At 56.2% G+C, this 20,713-nt stretch overlaps 2 protein-coding genes and 1 long non-coding RNA gene across 38 annotated transcripts in view; 2 read left to right on the top strand and 1 right to left on the bottom strand.

Moving 5' to 3' along the window:
* Positions 1-6,135, top strand: part of RANGAP1 (Ran GTPase activating protein 1) — a 54,189-nt gene extending 48,054 nt beyond the window's left edge. For 20 of the 35 annotated variants that reach the window (XM_077949513.1, XM_028827664.2, XM_077949518.1 and 17 more), the window contains 4 exons: positions 989-1,091; positions 2,257-2,345; positions 2,624-2,745; positions 5,067-6,135. In XM_077949513.1, the coding sequence (XP_077805639.1) occupies positions 989-1,091; positions 2,257-2,345; positions 2,624-2,745; positions 5,067-5,136 (384 nt within the window). In that variant the 3' untranslated portion in view covers positions 5,137-6,135. Of the gene's footprint in view, positions 1-930; positions 1,266-2,256; positions 2,390-2,546; positions 2,805-5,029 lie in introns of all 35 variants that reach the window. The other 15 variants (XM_077949505.1, XM_077949497.1, XM_028827660.2 and 12 more) reach the window with 7 other exon arrangements.
* Positions 1-14,516, bottom strand: LOC144331641 (uncharacterized). Its single transcript, XR_013398983.1, has 3 exons — positions 14,390-14,516; positions 4,596-6,649; positions 1-564 (listed from the first exon to the last, which is right to left on the bottom strand). It is a non-coding gene; the product is annotated as an uncharacterized LOC144331641 (long non-coding RNA).
* Positions 12,523-20,713, top strand: part of CHADL (chondroadherin like) — a 12,716-nt gene continuing 4,525 nt past the window's right edge. The window contains exons 1-5 of one of the 2 annotated variants that reach the window (XM_028827667.2): positions 12,523-12,580; positions 14,004-14,181; positions 14,738-16,435; positions 16,960-17,126; positions 18,572-18,770. In XM_028827667.2, coding sequence (XP_028683500.2) covers positions 12,573-12,580; positions 14,004-14,181; positions 14,738-16,435; positions 16,960-17,126; positions 18,572-18,770 — 2,250 coding nt within the window. In that variant the 5' untranslated portion in view covers positions 12,523-12,572. The remainder of the gene's footprint in view (positions 12,581-14,003; positions 14,182-14,737; positions 16,436-16,959; positions 17,127-18,571; positions 18,771-20,713) is intronic. The other variant, XR_003719854.2, reaches the window with a different exon arrangement.

The following is a 20,713-nucleotide window of genomic DNA, read 5'->3' on the forward strand; positions in this document are numbered from 1 at the left end:
TATTTGGGCATGATTTTATTTAACCCTCTTGGCAACTTGAAATGTAGACTTTGCTGCCCTTATTTTACAGATAAGAAAACAGAGGCTCGGAGGTATAGAGAAATAAAATGGGCGCACTCTCAGCGTTGGCTTAACATTTCGGCCAATTGCTTTGTTAGGTTTTGCCTGTGTTCTTTGTTTCTTTTAACATGATAAATAAGATGATGTAAGCCTTTTTGTGGCCTATCACTTTGGTTTAACACCATTCATCACTTTCTTGTGCCCGTAAAACTCTTCTCATGATTTTTATTCTAATGCATGGATGTAGCACTTAAAATCCAGGCACTATTTCTGGACGTTTTCCCTGGCCCACTTTTCCCTGTTGTCAGTGAGGTTGAGGTAAACTTCTCTGCATGTGAGTATCATCTACATCCTAGATTATTTCTTCAAGATGGGGACCACTGGGTCCCTGAAATGATCTTTTTGTGTGTGTGAGACACTGTTTTGCTTTGTCACTCTGGCTGGAGTCCAGTGGTGCAGTCGTGGCTCATTGCAACCTCAACCTCCTGAGCTCAAGCAGTCCTCCTGCCTCAGCCTCCCAAGTAGCTGAGACTATAGGCACACACCACCACCCTTGGCTAGTTTTTTTCCTTTTTGTTGACATGGGGTCTTGCTGTGTTGCCCAGGCTGGTCTCAAACTTTTGGCCTCAAGCCATTCTCCCACCTCAGCCTCCCAAAGTGCTGGGGTTACAGGCATGAGCCACTGCACCTGGCTGGGATGATTTTTCATCCTTGTTCATTCACTCATTCATTCCCTCTCTATGCTGCATATTTGCTTGCTGCAGGCCAAGTCCAAGCCAGACTCTGAAGGGACAGCATGGGGTAAGGCAGGACCTGTCCTTGCCTGCCAGGGGCTGGTGTACTGCCTGGGCCTCTCCTAGCTAGTGGCAGAGCCCAGGGACATCTCCCCCATGTGCCACAGGCCAACCATTGTCTCTTATGTCCTCAGACTGACACGTCTGACCCCGAGAAGGTGGTCTCTGCCTTCCTAAAGGTGTCATCTGTGTTCAAGGACGAAGCTGCTGTGAGGACGGCAGTGCAGGATGCAGTAGGTAATGTGGGCTGGGTGAGGCCGGGGTGCCCGCTGGCCCTTGATGCTCGTGAGGCCCCGGTGCCCTTTGTGGTCGCCGTCACTCGTCAGCCCCAGTGCTGTCATGGGAACTGCTCTTTGAGACCCTGTGCTGCTCCTCCATCAGGGTCCTGCCATGGTCCTGCCGTGGAGCCAGGTGGGTGCTCGTCTCCCTGTTTTTCACCACTGAGAAACTGAGGCCTTTCTCAAATGCACACAGCCATATAGAGTTAGAACCCAGAGCCCACTCTAGGAAGGCCAGATAGTCACATCCGCAAGCCCGATGGACGCAGGTCTGTCGGGAGGAGGGATGCTGAGAGCTGAGCCCTTGTGCGTACCTCAGAGCCTCTGTGCTCATGTCCATTCTACCTGGAGCTTCCCTGCACTGAGGACACCTTTCCCTGTAACATTATGGGGCCTTCTCGGAGCACCAGCCCACGCCCCTCCTGCCCTATGGCAACCCTGTCCCCACCCTGTCTGTTTCCTCCATTCCAGCACCTGTCACCTTCCACCCTGTGCTTGACTGAGGCAGAGGGGAGGAAGGGCCCTGAGGCAAGGGGCGCGGCTCCTGGAAAAGGATAGAAAGGGGTGGAAGGACATGTGGTGCCTCTTCCTGGCCTCTACTGTGGGTGGCGTTAAAGTGGGGAGGGCAGCTCAGTGGGAAGGGAGGCTTGGAAGGAGGTGGGGCCAGACACAAGCCTGCTCCCTGAGGGCCTGCCCGGGGGCATTTATGGGAACAAGTTGCCCTAGTTCTGTTGCCCAGGAAGCCTAGCACAGTCCCCGCACATCCCCTCACCCCACCAAAATAACCTGAATCCTCCCCCAGTGGTGGCCTGCCTCAGGAAATCTCCACTCCCACGGTGTGAGGTGGGCACAGTGGCTGTCATCCCCACACCCATGTTACACCTGAGGCCAGGATGGGGAAGGGCCAGAGTGTCACATCTGGTAGATGGACTGAGCCCATCCCCTGATGCCAACTGCCCCTCCCTCTGGTTCCTGTGTCTCTGCCATCCCTCTTGTGTTCGCCTCTTCGTCAGGGCAAGGAGGCAGGCGAGCCTGTGTGCGCGCGGTGTGGGGGGAGCCTTGGGTGCCTTGGCACAGCGCTCTGCCGTAGCCAGCAGCCTGCCCCTGCTACTTCTGCCCTACAGATGCCCTGATGAAGAAGGCTTTCAGCTCCTCGTCCTTCAACTCCAGCGCCTTCCTCACCAGGCTCCTCGCACACATGGGTCTACTCAAGGTGAGGCCGGAAGGAGCAGCAGGCGCGGGAGGGAGGTGGGCGAGGTCTGCACAGAAGCTGCCCCAGCCATGCCTGCTAGCCTCCCTCACCTCGAGTCCTGAGCCGTCTCACCCACTGGGCCCTGAGGCCTGGGTCCGCCCCAGCAGCCTCGGTCTTCATGATGAGGTTCCGGCTGGACTCAGTTGTGAGCACCGCCCGCAGAGTCTGGATGGTGGAGTCCAGGGGCCGCCCAGGTGAACTTGACGCTCACCCCGCCTTTCGCTGTGTTCCCCTCACAGAGTGAAGATAAGGTCAAGGCCATTGCCAACCTGTACGGCCCCCTGATGGCACTGAACCACATGGTGCAGCAGGACTATTTCCCCAAGGCCCTTGCACCCCTGCTGCTGGCATTCATAACCAAGTGAGTGTGGCCCTGTTGTCCTTCTGCCGCGGCCTGTCCTCTCAGGCTTCTCTGGCCAGGTCCAAAGGCCTCCAGTCCCAGGAGGTCCAGCCCAGCCAGCCTGCTGGCCCTGCTCGGGTGCACAAGAGGCCCTCATGCTTCCTGGGCTCTCAGCATCTGTGTTGGAGTCTCACCACCCTCGGGAGGCCCGCTCCCCTCTGCCCAGCTGAGGACAGTGGGGCTCGGGCAGTGAGAGAGGAGACATGTAACGCCCCCATTTTGCCGATGAGGAAAGGAGCACCGGGTTGGTTAAAGAGTTTCCCTTGGTCACACACTAGGAAGAGGCTGGGCCAGTGTCCAGACCCACGTCTGTGAGCAAGGTGCTATGCGTGGTGACATCTCTGGAGGGGCTTTTTGTCCATGCTCACAGTAGTGCAGGCCGAAGGGGCCCAGTCACACTAGGCCCTGCAGCCCCAGGCCCTCTCCTGGGGACACACATTGCCCCGGGAGCCGCCAAAATGCCCAGCAATGTAGGAACCTTGGCCTTGTTCTGGAGGGTCCTGGGGAGTCCTGGGGCATTGATGGGGTGATGGGCACAGTCAAGTAACAGAGCCAAGGCCCCACCAGGGGTGGGGAGGCTTGCCCCGTACACCCTCATGGGGTCCTGTGTGGCCCCTGGCCAACCTGTGGCCTTCATCAGGCCTCAGTCTCCCCATTTGCCCAACCGGAGGGTTAGGTGAAATTGTCTCCAAGCGCCCTGACCAGCCACACTTCCAGTCAGTCGGCGCCATCCGGGGAAGTGGGGCAGGTAGAGGAGCAAGAAAGTCCCTTTGCTGGGGGAGCCCAGAGCCCACCGGCCGAGGCAGGATGCTTGGTGCATGTGGGGAGGCGGGGCTGGTGGAGTGTGAGCAGCCCTGTCCACCCCAGCGTCTGGAGTGTCTGTCCGCACGGCGCTGTCTCCTTAGCCAGGCCTTACCTTCTGGCCGCGTGCCCCCCACCCAGACCACTCCTTGGGCTGCAGCTGGACTGGCCTTGGTGAATGGCAGATCTCACTGTCCGCCTCCTCTGCCAGGGGCCAGGTCAAGCCTCACTGTGAATCTCGTGACTGGCCACAGCCTCACCCTCACCCCACCCCACCCCAGCACAGTGTGCGCCCCCGAACCCCTTTCCACAGCAGTGCCATTGCTGCGGTGCCGAGCTTTGTCCATGCTATCCAGAGCTTGTTTGGCCAGTGGCCCCAGCCCCTCCCTGTACCTGCACCTGAGTCCTTTGTGTCCTTCCTACTCCCTGGTCAGAGTGGTTCCCTCTGCATCTCTGGCAGTCCCTGTGCTGTCCTAAGCCTGGGCATGAGCCCCTCGGCCCTGTTAGAGCAGAATGCCTTTTCCCATCTTGTTGCCCAACCTCCAGCACAGGCCTCAGTCTGCCCCCTAGGTCTCGTCCGAGGTGACGGATTAACTCTGTAGTGACATGCACGGCCCCTCTTCCCTCAGCTCCCAGCCAAATTGGGATCCCAGGCCTGGCGCAGATCCTGGCCTGTTCATCAGCTACAGGCCAGAGGTGTTGTCAGGCCTGGTCCTGGCTGCGTCCCACACTTGCCCAGTGCCCCAGAGTCTTGCCTCAGTTTCTTTCTTTGCAGTGAAACTAATGATATTGAGGGCAACAATGGGGAGCTCAGGCGCAGTGGCTCCTATCTGTAAACCCAGCACTTTGGGAGGCTGAGGCAAGATCACTTGAGCCCAGGAGTTCGAGGCCAGCCTCGGCAACATTGGTGAAACCCCGTCTCTACAAAAAATACAAAATTAGCTGGGTATGGTGGTGTGTATCTGTGGTCCCAGCTACTTGGGAGGCTGAGGCAGGAGGATCACCTGAGCCTGGGAAGTCGAGGATGCAGGGAGCCGTGATTCCAGGACTGTACTCCAGCCTGGGCAACAAAGAGAGACCCTGTCTCAAGAAAAAAACAACCAAAAAACAATGGCTAGCCATTTACTTATGACCCAGATTGGACTCTAGTGGGCCAGTCATGTGAGGCCACTGGCAGCCAGTGAGGATTCCCTGGCCTATGTCTGCTGGAAAGGCCCTTGAAGAGCCTGGCTGAGGTGGGGCTGTGTTGTGGCCAGCTCTGGGCTGTGTGGCCTTGGGTGCCTACCTCTCACCCCTCCTACCCCCACCCACAACGTGCAGTCTCCCTTGCTGTCTTCCTTGCTGAGTCATCAGCAATGTCTCCCTTGCTGAGTCATTGTGCAAATTAACAAAAATGAGTCTGGTACCAAAATGGCCCCCACACTTGGAAAACGGGGGCCAAGAGGCATCCATCCCACCTGCTGACCCTTCTTTCCCCGCAGGCCCAACAGCGCCTTGGAATCCTGCTCCTTTGCCCGCCACAGTCTGCTGCAGACACTGTACAAGGTCTAGACTCAAAGCCTCTCCCATCCCTTGGCCTGGACCAGTGAGCTGGGGAGGGACTCGGAGGAACTGAGGCACAACCCACGCCGTTGCCTTGGACAGGACTCTGGTCAGAGGCAGGGCGGGTCTGCGTCCCGTGTGTCCTGTCAGTCCCCTGAATATGTGTGTAGGTGTGGTACGCGTGCAGGTCTGTGCCTCCTGTCGGGATTTGGGTTTGAACCTCTCTCTGCTGGCCTGGCTCTGCTCTGTTGTGGGGAGTTGGCCCCCAGGGGAAAGGACTGTGAGCTGCTCCGCCATTAAACTCACCTTCACCTGACGGCGCTCTGCTGATCTCCACCTGGGCCCTGATGGCTGTCCCCACCCACCTGCCTTCCAGCCCGGCTCCCTGGCGGAGCCAGAGCCCAGGGAGTTGCCCGCGTGCTGTCCTTCCCCTCTGTGTTGTGACTGGGCTGTTTCCTGCCCTGCCTGGGGCTGCTTCTCGTCACCAAGCCCTGGTCCTGCAGCAGCTGTCCTCCCTACCATCCATGCCACTGTGCTGAGCGCTCAGCCTGAAGAGCAGAGAATACCATGGGTGGGACTGTGGGGGTGGGATCATGGGGCTGCTGGCAGAGGGCAACCCTGGGACCCATGCCGTGTGGCCAGGCAGACACCAGATTGTCCAGGAGCAGGAGCTGCTGGAACTGCGCTGGCCCCGGACCTAGCGGACCCTCTCCTGGCTGCTGAGATGTTGTCTGTGACTGGCCTGGGGGCCAAGCTGGAGGGGGTGTGTTGACAACCCAAAGCTGTTGTCCAGTCTGTGGAGGGAGGGGCAGGGTCCCCAGTGTCCGAGCCGTATCTGGACGCTGCTCTTGAAGGACCTCCTGGCGCAGGGGAGCAGTGGGGTCTGGACTGGGCAGATGCTGTACAACCTCCCTGCGTGCCCGTGACTGCCCCATGCTTTCCCCTTTGTGTTCTGTGTGTGTCTGGGCTGTGCCCGGGGGCTTCACAAATAAAGTCATGTGTACAGCTTCAGAGACTCAAACTGACCTAAAGCGGGATAGTCTCGGGGGCCATCATACGTGGAGTCCCACCTTGGCAGAGCACACGGCGCCACAGCAGTCTGTGAGGGCAGTCAGCCCTGCGAAGGGCCCGGCCTCGGCCTCAGGCCACCACCTGGGCAGTGGCAGTCCTGAATGAGGACCCATTTTCCTGCCTGGCCACGCCTCACCCAGCACCCTGCCTTTGGGCTGCAGCTCTCTTGGCTCCTGCGTTGCTCCTTCACTAAGGCAGCCACCTCCCTTGGGGTCCTTTGCTCCACTGCCACATATGTGAGGGCAGCCCAGCCAACCTTCCTTACCTCCTGCCCTATGCCATGTGTGTGCTTGGGGAGCCCATGTCCCCCACAAATGGCCTCCAAGAAGAAGTCCCTTGGCCAGGCGTGGTGGCCCATGCCTGTAATCATAGCACTTTGGGAGGCTGAGGAGGGTGGATCACGAGGTCAGGAGATTGAGACCATCCTGGATAACGTGGTGAAACCCCGTCTCTACAAAAAAATACAACAAAAATTAGCCGGGCATGGTGGCAGGCGCCTATAGTTCCAGCTACTCGGGAGGCTGAGGCAGGAGAATGGTGTAAACCTGGGAGGCAGAGCTTAGAGTGAGCTGAGATCGCGCCACTGCACTCCAGCCTGGGCGACAGAGCGAGACTCCGTCTCAAAAAAAAAGAAGTCCCTCGAGGGTTTCTTAGGGGGTAATATTTTCTTTTTTTTTTTTTTTTTTTCTTTTTTTTTTTTTGAGATGGAGTCTCGCTCTGTCACCCAGGCTGGAGTGCAGTAAACGGATCTCGGCTCACTGCAAGCTCCGCCTCCTGGGTTTACGCCATTCTCCTGCCTCAGCCTCCCAAGTAGCTGGGACTACAGGCGCCAGCCACCTCGCCCGGCTAGTTTTTTTGTATTTTTTTAGTAGAGACGGAGTTTCACCGTGTTAGCCAGGATGGTCTCGATCTCCTGACCTCGTGATCCGCCCGTCTCGGCCTCCCAAAGTGCTGGGATTACAGGCTTGAGCCACCGTGCCCGGCCGGGGGGTAATATTTTCTTATTGGCAGTCGACCACGTAGGCGACCAGGTGGCGGAGGGTAGTGCCGGCCCTGCCCCCGTCCTCTGTGTGAGTTGATACGGTAGGGGATGGGTGCAGGGCTGGTGTTAAGTTTTGATATATGTTACAACGTGGATGAACTTTGAAAACATTACGTTAAATGAAATAAGCCAGACACAATAGGACAAATACGATTGCATTTAGGTGAGGCATCTAGAATAAGCAAATTCAGAGACAAGAAGGTAGAGGTTGCCAGGGGTAGGGGAAGGGTGGGATAGGGAGTGAGGCTGAGAACACATTCTCTAGGATGATGAAGATGTTCTGGAAATGGAGAGTGGTAATGGTTGCAGAACATTGTGAATGTACTTAATGCCACTGAATTGTAGACATAAAAATGGTTAAAATGATAAATTTTATGTATTAATATATTTTATCTCAGTTAATTAAAAAAAAATAAGCAAAATTATAGAGCTTCACCCGGGCGCGGTGGCTCACGCCTGTAATCCCAGCACTTTGGGAGGACAAGGCGGGCCGATCACTTGAGCCCAGGAGTTCAAGACTGGCCTGGCCAACATGGCAAAACCCTGTCTCTACTAAAAATACAAAAATGAGCCGGGTGTGGTGATGCACGCCTGTAGTCTCAGCTACTTGGGAGTCTGAGGTGGGAGGATCACCTGAGCCCAAGAAGTCCAGGCTGCAGCAAGCCATGATTGTGCCACTGCACTCCAGCATGAGTGACAGAACGAGACCCTGTCTCAAAAAAGAGCTTGTAGGAGATAGTGTAGGTGAGTATCTTCAAGGCCTTAGGAGTAAGGAAAAGATGTTTGCCATTATTGTGGGATGTTCATACAATGGAAACGATGTAGCAGTGAGAACAGGTTTCTGTTTATCAAAATATTCATTAAGGAGTACAAAGGCAACTTACAGGGAGAAAATAATTACCCAAACTCACTCTGTATATATAAATGGGTGTGGGGGGGATAACTGGTTTTTTTTGGTTTTTTTTTTTGAGACGGAGTCTGGCTCTGTCGCCCAGGCTGGAGTGCAGTGGCTGGATCTCAGCTCACTGCAAGCTCCGCCTCCCGGGTTCACGCCATTCTCCTGCCTCAGCCTCCCGAGTAGCTGGGACTACAGGCGCCCGCCACCGCGCCTGGCTAGTTTTTTGTATTTTTTAGTAGAGACGGGGTTTCACCGTGTTAGCCAGGATGGTATCGATCTCCTGACCTTGTGATCCGCCCGTCTCGGCCTCCCAAAGTGCTGGGATTACAGGCTTGAGCCACCGTGCCCGGCCAACTTTTTTTTTCAAACAGGGTCTCATGTTGTCCAGTTTCTTCTATCTTGGCTCACTGCAGCCTCTACCTCCTGGGCTCAGGTGATCCTCCCACCCCAGCCTCCCAAGTAGCTGGGACTATAGGCACACGCCACCACACCTGGCCAATGTTTTGTATTTTTAGTAGAGACGGGGTGTTGCCATATTGCCCAGGCTGGGAGAATTTCTATAAATAAAAGACAATGGGAAAAAGCAAAAAGCTCAAATGGGCACTTTACAAAAAGCATGTGAAAAGGTGCTTAATTTCATTAGTCTTAGAGAAACATAATCCCGGTGTGACACTCTTCTGCCCGCACTAGAATGGCTAAAATACAAACGACAGTACCAAGCTTGGTGAGGATTTGGGGCAGCTGGAGTGGCTGGCGGATGTGTAAATTGGCACAACCTTTTTTTTTTTTTTTCTGAGACAGGGTCTTGCCATGTCACCCAGGCTGGAGTGCAGTGGTGCGATCACAGCTCACTGCAGCCTCGACCTTCCAGGCTCACTCAATCTTCCTGCCTCAGCCTCCCAAGTAGCTGGGACCATGTCACAAGCCACCATCAGGCTGGTCTCGAACTCTTGGCTCAAGACCTCCCACCTCAGCTCACTTAACAGGCATGAACCACCATGCCCAGTTACAGTGTTCTTTCTAATAAACTCATGCTGGAAACAACCCAAATATCCATCACTAGGCTGGGCGCGGTGGCTCAAGCCTGTAATCCCAGCACTTTGGGAGGCCGAGACGGGCGGATCACGAGGTCGGGAGATCGAGACCATCCTGGCTAACATGGTGAAACCCCGTCTCTACTAAAAAATACAAAAAACTAGCCGGGCGAGGTGGCGGGCGCCTGCAGTCCCAGCTACTGGTGAGGCTGAGGCAGGAGAATGGCGTAAACCCGGGAGGCGGAGCTTGCAGTGAGCTGAGATCCGGCCAGCCTGGGCGGCAGAGCGAGACTCCGTCTCAAAAAAAAAAAAAAAAAAAAAATATCCATCACTAGAGGAGTGGGTAAACTACTTGTGGTACGGTGAGGTACCAAGAAGGCAGGAATGGTCTGCCCAAGAAGAAATACTTGAGCATTGACATTGTTTAGACTTGCCAGCACATGATAATAAAAAGCAGACCAACTTTAAGTCAGTTCCATTGTATCTCACTTCTCCACTGACAGCACACCACTTATTGCCTGCATCGTGGGCAGATCGCCTCCCACCCCTGCCCTATGCTACTGTTGTCATATATTTATAGAGTGGAAGGCTGGAATGCTGTATTTAAAAGAAAAAAAAAATTTAAAATAGATGAGGCCAGGTGCGGGCTCACAGCTGTAATCCTAGTACTTTGGGAGGCTGAGGCGGGTGGATCACTTGAGGTCAGGAATTTGTGACCTGCCTGGCCAATGTGGTAAGACCTGTCTGTACTAATAATACAAAAGTTAGCTGGGTGTGGTGGCAAGTGCCTGTAATCCCAGCCACTTGGGAGGCTGAAGCAGAATTGCTTGAACCTGGGAGGCAGAGGTTTCAGTGAGCCGAGATCACACCACTGTACTCCAGCCTGGGCAACAAGAGCTAGACTCCATCTCAAAAAAAAAAAAAAAAGAATCTAACATAATGTTGAGTGAAAAAAGCCAGACACAGCCAGGTACAGTGGCTCATGCCTGTTATCCCAACACTTTGGGAGGCTGAGGCGGGAGGATCACTTGTGCCCCGGAGTTCAAGACCAGCCTGGACAACATAGCAAGACCCCAACTCTACAACAAATTTTAACACTAGCTACAGGTGGCAGTGCGCATCTGGAGGTCCCAGCTGCTTGCAAGGCTGGTATGTTGAGGCCGCAGTGAGCCATGATCACACCTGGGCAACAGTGAGACCCTGTCTCAAAAAAAGGATGAAAGAGCAACACTGAAGTTCCATTGATTGGAATTTGCCAAGCAAAACAAAGCACAAAGCAGATGTCTGTGTGGCATGGCACTATTTCTTTTTCAAAAATGTTACTGCAGGGCTGGGTGCAGTGACTCACGCCTGTAATCCCAGCACTTTGGGAGATCAAGGCGGGCAGATCACTTGAGGTCAGGAGTTTGGGACTAGCCTGGCCAACATGGTGAAACCCTGTCTTTACTAAAAATGCAAAAATTAGCCAGATGTGGTGGCATACACCTGTAATCCCAACTACTTGGGAGGCTGAGGCATGAGAATCATTTGAACCAGGGAGATGGAGGTTGCAGTGAGCCGAGATCACGCCACTGCACTCCAGCCTGGGTGATAAAGTGAGACTCTCTCATAAAACAAAAAAAAAACCTGGGCCGGGCGCGGTGGCTCACGCCTGTAATCCCAGCACTTTGGGAGGCCGAGGCGGGCGGATCACAAGGTCAGGAGATCGAGACCACGGTGAAACCCCGTCTCTACTAAAAATACAAAAAATTAGCCGGGCGCGGTTGTGGGCGCCTGTAGTCCCAGCTACTTGGGAGGCTGAGGCAGGAGAATGGCGTGAACCCGGGAGGCGGAGCTTGCAGTGAGCCGAGATCGCGCCACTGCACTCCAGCCTGGGCGACAGAGCGAGACTCCGTCTCAAAAAAAAAAAAAAAAAAACCTGGCCGGGCGCGGTGGCTCAAGCCTGTAATCCCAGCACTTTGGGAGGCCGAGACGGGCGGATCACGAGGTCAGGAGATCGAGACCATCCTGGCTAACACGGTGAAACCCTGTCTCTACTAAAAAAATACAAAAAACTAGCCGGGCGATGTGATGGGCGCCTGTAGTCCCAGCTACTTGGGAGGCTGAGGCAGGAGAATGGCGTAAACCCGGGAGGCGGAGCTTGCAGTGAGCTGAGATCCGGCCACTGTACTCCAGCCCCGGCGACAGAGCAAGACTCCGTTTCAAAAAAAAAAAAAAAACAAAAACAAAAACAAAAAACCAAAAAACCCTGCAGTCTAGGAAAAGTACACACAGATGTTCATTGTATTACATATATAAATATCACACACATTTATATTTTTATTATATATAAAAATATACACATATAAGTGTGTGCACATGCACGCGTGTGTGCTTGCACACACACACACACACACACACATATATATATATTTTTTCTTTTCTCTTGAGACAGAGTTTGTGTTGCCCAGGCTGGTCTCAAACTCCTGGGCTCAGGTGATCCTCCCACCTCAGCCTCCCAAAGTGCTGGGATTACAGGTGTGAGCCACTGTGCCTGGCCCCTGTTTCCAATTAAAGGAAACAAAAAATAATGGAAGATACAATTCCATCAGAAACAGGAATCTGAAAAATCGTAAGATATATAAACATTGGCCATGGTCTGGATGTATTATTTAAAAAACAATCATGAGCCTGGGAAGATGCGTATTTGGATATTCTTTGCAATATTGTTTGTAAATAGCAAAAAATTGGAGGTAGCCAATGTCCAAGATGAATGGCTAAGTCAATGTGATACATTCACACAATGGAATACTATACCACAGAATAAATGAGATTCAGAAGAATCAATTTGGATAACTCCCAGTAATCTGAGGTTAAGTGAAAAAATTGAATGTCTAGAGTCCTGTATGCCCAGTATTAAACAATGTATGTAAATGCATAAGCACAAACAGATGGAAGGAAAGGGTCACCTGTTCTGGAGCACCCACTGTGTGCCAGGTGTGGGCCTGAACCCCCACTGTGACCTCAGAGCTACTTATGAATGGGATGTGTTTTTCAGAGACTAGGAAGCAGCCTCTGGGAAGGCAGCCCACATGGCAGGAGGGAGCCCAGGACTGCTGACTCCCAGGCCACTGCTGGTGCCCCCTCCCTGTCGGGCTGGCCCAAGGATTCGGGCCCAGGCCTCCATCCTGGGCTGGGGCAGGCAGGAGGCCTTGTAACTCCAGCCGCTGCTCCCGCCCGCTGCCCGCCCCTCCTTCACCTCAGCCTGGGGAAGCCTAGCTTGCCTGGTCCACCGACAATGCCTCCCATTCAGCCCTGTCCCAGCTGCCAGGCCTGCGGGCCGCGGAGGGGGGCTCCCACCAGGCGGGGACAGCCTTTGCCTGCGCTGCGCCTCCTGGCTGGACCAGCAGTTCCAGGCGGCATGGAGGGGTGAGTCTTTGGGCCCCATGGTGCAAGGGGGCGGTTCAGAGCAGCTGAGCGGCCTCAGGTAAGTCTCTGCCCCTCTCTGGGCCTCTTGAGAGGCTGGCGGGCAGGGGCTCTGGGGCCTTCCTGGGGTTCTCCAGGAAGGGGGTCTCCCAAGGTGGGCTCTGAGACACATGTGGCAATGTAGCCGCTGCCGGGGCCTGGTCCTCCGGGACTCGTCTGAGAGCCCAGCAGTGGTCCCTGTGTTCTGAATGCTTGTTGCTTCAGCGATCTGTCCCCATGGGTCCCCTCCCTGGCTTGCCCTGAAGCACAGCCTTCACCATAGGCTCTGGAGAAGCCCCCAGCTCCAAGGCAGGGACTGGAGCCTGGGACCCAAAGGAGACCCCAAAACACGACAATCCAGGGAGCAGCAAGAGGGAGGCTCCTGGGGGCTGGGGACCAGCCCAGCGATGGGGAGAGGCCCTGCCTGACACAGGCTGAGAACAGAGGGGCCAGCTGGGCAGGGGAGGTGAGCCTATCATCCTAGTGCTTTGGGAGGCCAAGGTGGGACAATCACTTGAGGCCAGGAATTTAAGACCAGCCTGGGCAACATAGCGAGACCCTGTCTCTACCAGAAATAAAAAATTAGCCAAATGTGGTGGTAAGTGCCCGTAGTCCCAGCTACTCAAGAGGGCGAGACGAGGGGGTCAGTTTAGCCCAGGAGGTGAAGGCTGCAGTGAGCCACAGTCATTCCACTGCACTCCAGACTCCAGCTTGGGCAACAGAGCAAGGCTTGTCTCTATTTAAACAAAGCAAAAAAATGCTCAAGGACCCAGACTGGATGCCTCCCTCCCTTCCGGTGGGCACCATTATGCTCCTGCTACCTGGGAGCTGGCATCATAGCAGTCGGAGGACAGGCTGCTTCTGAGCCTGCCCTGGACCGGAGCCTCACCACAGCCCGAGTACATGCTCTGAACTGGAGTCATTCTCACAGTCAGCAAGTCCTCCCTGAGCCACTGGGCAGAGAGGCAAAGGGACTCACCAGGTCACTTTTCTGACCGTAAACATTGGCCATGGTCTGGATGTATTATTTAAAAAACAAACATGAGCCTGGGAAGATGCGTATTTGGATATTATTTGCAATAGTGTTTGTAAATAGCAAAAAATTGGAGGTAGCCCATGTCCAAGCTGGATGGCTAAGTCAATGTGATACATTCACACATTTCTCCGTTTCCTCCCATGTAAAACAGGACTAATCATAGGACCTCCACTGTGTCGGGGGTGGGGGGCAGGGGGCAGGGAGGCTGAGGGTGATGGACACTTTCCTGGGCCCAGAGGAGGCGGCTCTGAGGGGTTTTCAGGACAGGAGCTGCACTGTGGCTGGGACTAAGTGAGGGACAGCATGTGGCCTCAGCCCCTGTGCACAGCAGACTCTCCCTCCCCGTCCCAGGCCCTGGAGCTCCACCCACGTCTCCTTGGTGCTGCCGCTGCTTGTACTTCTGCTGCTGGGCCCAGCTAGGCAGGCCGCCGCCCAGCGATGCCCACAGGCCTGCATCTGTGACAACTCCAGATGGCACGTTGCCTGCCGGCACCAGAACCTCACTGAGGTGCCAGACGCCATCCCTGAGGTCAGCAGGGAAGGAGCATGGGCACAGAGTGGCAGTGGGGCAGGGTGGGGACCCAGAGGGAGGAGCCTGGGCTAGGCACCAGTTGATCTGCCACTGCCTGCCCGGGAGACCTTGGCAAGTTACTTCTCTTTGAGCCTTAGTTTATAGGTCTGTAAAATGGGAATAATAAAAAGCAGTAACAGGGAGATGATCTATTTAAAATCCTTACTGTGTGAATGGAATAAGGAGGTGACCCATAGATCGATACTGAATTCACTGCAGATGCTGTGGCGGAGACGTGGGGCTGTGGCAGGGTGAGGTGTGGTCTCTGCTCTGCGGAGTCATCAGCTAGTGGAGGAGAGACAGCGAGGAGGCAAGGACAGCACAGTGTGAAAAGTGCCACAGTGGGTGATGCCCAGGGCACTGGAGAGGAAGGCTTCCTGGAAGAGGTGTCAGGGTCGGATGAAGAGAAACGTGGGGAAGGTGACAGGAGAGAAGGGTGTTCCGGGGAAGGAGCAGCACTTGCAAAGGCGGGTCCCTGCCTGGCTCAGCCCCACTTTCCCCTCGCCGTCCCCAGCTGACCCAGCGGCTGAACCTGCAGGGCAATTTGCTGAAGGTGATCCCCGCAGCCGCCTTCCAGGGCCTGCCTCACCTCACACACCTGGACCTGCGCCACTGCCAGGTGGAGCTGGTGGCCGAGGGCGCCTTCCGTGGCCTGGGCCGCCTGCTCCTGCTCAACCTGGCCTCCAACCACCTGCGTGAGCTGCCCCAGGAGGCGCTGGACGGGCTGGGCTCGCTGCGGCGGCTGGAGCTGGAGGGGAACGCACTGGAGGAGCTGCGGCCGGGGACGTTCGGGGCACTGGGTGCGCTGGCCACGCTAAACCTGGCCCACAACGCCCTGGTCTACCTGCCCGCCATGGCCTTCCAGGGGCTACTGCGCGTCCGCTGGCTGCGGCTGTCGCACAACGCGCTCAGCGTGCTGGCCCCCGAGGCCCTGGCTGGCCTGCCCGCCCTGCGACGGCTCAGCCTGCACCACAACGAGCTCCAGGCTCTGCCCGGCCCGGCCTTGTCCCAGGCCCGCGGCCTGGCCCGTCTGGAGCTGGGCCACAACCCGCTCACCTACGCGGGCGAGGAGGACGGGCTGGCGCTGCCTGGCCTGCGGGAGCTGCTGCTGGACGGCGGGGCCCTGCAGGCCCTGGGTCCCAGGGCCTTCGCGCACTGCCCGCGCCTGCACACCCTTGACCTCCGCGGGAACCAGCTAGATACCCTGCCCCCGCTGCAGGGTCCGGGCCAGCTGCGCCGGCTGCGGCTGCAGGGGAATCCGCTGTGGTGCGGCTGCCAGGCGCGGCCCCTACTCGAGTGGCTGGCGCGGGCGCGCGTGCGCTCGGACGGCGCGTGCCGGGGGCCGCGGCGCCTGCGGGGCGAAGCTCTGGACGCCCTGCGGCCCTGGGACCTGCGCTGCCCGGGGGACGCGGCGCAGGAAGAGGAAGAGCAGGAGGAGCGGGCTGGGTCCGGGCCCCGCGCCCCTCCGCGCGGCCCCGGGGAGGAGCGGGCAGTCGCGCCCTGCCCTCGCGCCTGCGTGTGCGCCCCCGAGTCCCGGCACAGCAGCTGCGAGGGCTGCGGCCTGCAGGCGGTGCCCCGCGGCTTCCCCAACGACACACTGCTCCTGGACCTGAGGCGGAACCACTTCCCCTTGGTGCCCCGAGAGGCCTTCCCCGGCCTGGGCCACCTGGTGTCGCTGCACCTGCAGCACTGCGGCATCGCGGAGCTGGAGGCCGGCGCCCTGGCGGGGCTGGGCCGCCTGATCTACCTGTACCTCTCGGACAACCAGCTCGCAGGCCTCAGCGCTGCTGCCCTTGCAGGGGTCCCCCGCCTCGGCTACCTGTACCTGGAGCGCAACCGTTTCCTGCAGGTGCCAGGGGCTGCCCTGCGCGCCCTGCCCAGCCTCTTCTCCCTGCACCTACAGGACAACGCTGTGGACCGCCTGGCACCTGGGGACCTGGGGGGAACACGGGCCTTGCGCTGGCTCTACCTGAGTGGAAACCGCATCACCGAAGTGCCCCCTGGGGCGCTGGGCCCAGCTCGGGAGCTGGAGAAGCTGCACCTGGACAGGAATCAGCTGCGAGAGGTGCCCACTGGCGCCTTGGAGGGGTTGCCTGCCCTCCTGGAGCTGCAGCTCTCGGGCAATCCACTCAGGGCCTTGCATGACGGGGCCTTCCAGCCTGTGAGCAGGTCGCTGCAGCACCTCTTCCTGAACAGCAGTGGCCTGGAGCAGGTGGGCACTGGGCATGCGGTGGGGTTGGTGCGGGAGGCAGCACAAGGCCACAGACAGCGTGCATTCGCTCAATAAGCATTTGCCAGCCCCTTGGTGCCAGGTCTCAGGCTGGGCACGGGGACCCTGAGATGAACCAGTACTGCCTCTGCCGGTGTGAGTGACAGTCCAGGCACAACCCAGGCCACACACGGTGCCTGCACAGGAGGGCATTGCTGGAGCATAGAGGAAGGAGGAATTTGGGACCATGGGGTCATCTACTGTTTGTACATATTGAGAGCCCCCAAGAGGCTTTGCCATTATTGGGTGATGGGGTGGACCATGAACTGGGCACCTGGGTGACTTGGACAGAGCAAGTGCTTTGACATCGGACCAGCCTGGGCTTTGACCCGGCACCGCACTTCCTGTCTGGATCATCTTGGGCTCTCCAGCTTCTCTTCTGCTGAGGGAAGATGGGGCTTCCTTCCAGACTTGGGGGTGGGACAGGTCTGCCAGGAGCTCACACTGGGGCCTGGCAACTCCTGCAGATTTCTCCTGGGGCCTTTTCAGGCCTGGGGCCCGGACTCCAGAGCCTGCACCTGCAGAAGAACCAGCTTCGGGCCCTGCCTGCCCTGCCCAGCCTCAGCCAGCTGGAGCTCATCGACCTCAGCAGCAATCCCTTTCACTGTGACTGCCAGCTGCTTCCACTGCACAGGTGGGCACCCCCACCTAGACCTCCAGCCAGAGACCACCCAGCCGCTTTTGGTCAAGCCCCTGTCATCTCCCTGGGCACACTATGTCCATGCCCATCTGAGCAGCTTGGGGGGAGGGGCAGGTCCCACGAGAGCCAGGCATGTATGAGCCCTTTCCAGGGTCAGTTACCCTTCCTGTGGAGGTTGGGGGTGGACTTCTCTGGGCCTTGATTTCATCATCCGTAAAGTAGGAATGGTATTTGCTCTGCCTAGCAGTCTGGGACCTAATACGCAGGCGAGACCACTTTACATAATTACATAAGAAAGTCACAAGGCCGGGCGCGGTGGCTCAAGCCTGTAATCCCAGCACTTTGGGAGGCCGAGACAGGCAGATCACGAGGTCAGGAGATCGATACCATCCTGGCTAACATGGTGAAACCCCGTCTCTACTAAAAAATACAAAAAACTAGCCGGGCGTGGCGGCGGGCGCCTGTAGTCCCAGCTACTCGGGAGGCTGAGGCAGGAGAATGGCGTAAACCCGGGAGGCGGAGCTTGCCGTGAGCTGAGATCGGGCCACTGCACTCCAGCCTGGGCGACAGAGCGAGACTCTGTCTCAAAAAAAAAAAAAAAAAAAAAAAAAGTCACAAGAGGCCAAGGATGGTGGTTCACACCTGTAATCCCAGCACTTTGGGAGGCCAAGGCGGGCGGATCACCTGAGGTCAGGAGTTTGAGACCAGCCTGGCCAACATGGTGAAACTCTGTCTCTACTAAAATACAAAAATTAGCTGGGCATGGTAGTGGGTGCCTGTAGTCCTGGCTACTTGGGAGGCTGAGGCAGGAGAATCGCTTGAACCTGGGAGGTAGAGGTTTCAGTGAGCCAAGATCGTGCTACTTCACTCCAGCCTGGGCTACAGAGTGAGACTCCATCTCAAAAAATAAAAAAAGTCACAAGAGGCATGGAGTCCTGCAGACCTGGGCTCCAGTCCTGGCTCTGCCATTTTACCAACTAACTCTTCAAGCCCCATAACCTTTCCTGCCCATCTGTAAAAAGGGGGGATGTAGTATCTAACCTCATGATGGTTGTTGTAAGAATGAAGTTAGCATACATAAGTTGATTTGAACGGTGTCTGCTGTGTTGTAAGCCCTCTGTTTATTATTACTATTATTTTCCCAATTTTACAAAGAAGGGGTCGGAGGCTTGAAGTGGCTTGTAGGTCACATAATTGGTGAGCCGCCAAGATTCTCAGCAGAGCCTGCTGTCACCTATAGGCTCCACTGCTCCCAAATTCCTGGTGGCCTCCTTGACCTCCTCAGTAAAGCTGGCAAATGCTTGTTGAGCGAATGCACGCTGCCTGTGGCCTTGTGCTGCCTTCTGCACCAACCCTGCCCCACACCCAGTGCCCACCTGGCTCCAGGCCACTGGAGCAAAGTCAGCACAGCCAGCTCCCCGGCTCTCTCTTCTCTTCAGGTGGCTCACTGGGCTGAACTTGCGGGTGGGGGCCACCTGTGCCACCCCTCCCAGTGCCCGTGGCCAGAGGGTGAAGGCTGCAGCTGCTGTCTTTGAAGCCTGCCCGGGCTGGAGTGCCAGGAAGGCCAAGCGGACACCAGCCTCCAGGTCCAGCACCAGGAAAACCTCCATCAAAGGAAGACAGCGTGGAGCAGATAAGGTTGGCCATGGGGCAGGAGGGGTGAGATCTTGGTGGGTGGTGGGCCAGGTTCCAAAGTCCCCAGGAAGCAGAAGCCTGACTTGGCTTGGTCCTGATTCATGTGGTTCCAGACCTGGGCAATGACCTGGTTGTGTCAGTTCAATAATGTCCATCCGAGGCCGGGCATGGCGGCTCACGCCTGTAATCCTAGCACTTTGGGAGACCGAGATGGGCAGATCACGAGGTCAAGAGGTCGAGACCATCTTGGCCAACATGGTGAAACCCCATCTCTACTAAAAAATACAAAAATTAGCCGGGTGTGGTGGTGCGTGCCTGTAGTCCCAGCTACTTGGGAGGCTGAGGCAGGAGAATCACTTGAACCCGGGAGACAGAGATTGCAGTGAGCAGAGATCATGCCAGTGCACTCCAGCCTGGGGACAGAGTGAGACTCCATCTCAATAATAATAATAATAATAATAATAATAATGTCCATCGTCCCATTCTCCCCTTCTCCCTGATCCCACTTCTGGGCTAGACCCAGGATGGGTTTGCAAGGAAATGGCCATTTGCTCCTGTTGTGAGACAGTGGCCTTTCCTATAAGCCACAGTGTGGTGGTCCAGATGTATCCCTAAAATCAGTCCTGCTGTTTCCATATTTGCTGGATCACTGTTAACCATGTCCCAGCCTGACCTAAGGGGCCTCCTTCATTCCAGGATCCCAGGGATGGGAAGAGCGGAAGTGCAGGTGCATCATTGGCTCTGCCTCCCACCACCTGTCAGCTATAGGTTGGACCCCACTTGATATTACATTCACCATCCTGACATATCCAGTCCCAATGTGGCCCCTCAGTTGTGGCAAACTCACAGCATATCGGAGAAGGGTGCAAAAGATACGGGCACCCCCGCATGTGGGAACCAGTGCCTGTAAGGCCATGGGGGTGTGCAAAGGGGAGAGGCAGTCCTTCGAGGGAAGGAGAATAGAGTGAGGCCTGGGAAGGTGGGGAGAGGGCTCTGTCTCCCCTGGACCTGCATTTTGAACATCTGGGATTCCTGGGGCCATTAGCTGGTGTTCGTATTCATCCCCTACAACTGCCACAACAAAAACGCTAGGAGCTGGGTGGCTTAGAACAGCAGAGCTTCTGTGGGCTAGGGGTCAGCCGTCGAGGTGTTGGCAGGGGCGTGCTCTCTGGAACCGGTAGTGGAAGGGTCCCCCCTTGCCTCTTCCAGCTTCTGGTGGCCCCAGATGCCCCCTGACCTGTGGTAGCATCATCCCCATCTCTGTCTCCACCTTCACGTAGTGTTGTGCATCATCATCTTCCCTCTATAATCTGTCTCTGCCCAGATTCCTCACCCCTGCTTTTTTTTTTTCTGAGATGGAGTTTCGCTCTTCTTGCCCAGGCTGGATGGAGTGCAATGGCAGTCTCAGCTCACTGCAACCTCTACCTCCTGGGTTCAAGCAATTCTCCTGCCTCAGCCTCCCAGGTAGCTGGGATTACAGGCACGCGCCACCACACCCGGCTAACTTTTGTATTTTTAGTAGAAAAGGGGTTTTACCATGTTGGTCAGGCTGGTCTCGAACTCCTGACCTCAGGTGATCCACCTGCCTCAGCCTCCCAAAGTGCTGGGTGTGAGCCACTGTGCCCAGCCAAATTTCCCTTTTTATAAGGACAACAGTCTATTAGATTAGGGCCCAACCTAATGACATCATTTTAATTTCATTACTTCTGTAAGGAATCTATTTCCAAGTAAGGTCATACTCTGAGGTACTGGGGTTAGGGCTCCAACCTTTTGGGATGGGCACAAGTCAGTCCATAAAGTGTTCCTGATTTCTGGCTGGGACACGGGAAGGAACCCCTGAAAAGACCCCAAGCTGAAGGTGAGCAAGTTCTGCCTTAGAAGCCAGACCCGGAACTAGAATTGATGACAGCAGTACTAATCTCAGTTGGCAGTCACGTGCACAAGTA

This window comes from Macaca mulatta, chromosome 10 (assembly GCF_049350105.2).
Source record: "Macaca mulatta isolate MMU2019108-1 chromosome 10, T2T-MMU8v2.0, whole genome shotgun sequence".
Taxonomy (NCBI): Eukaryota; Metazoa; Chordata; class Mammalia; order Primates; family Cercopithecidae; genus Macaca; species Macaca mulatta.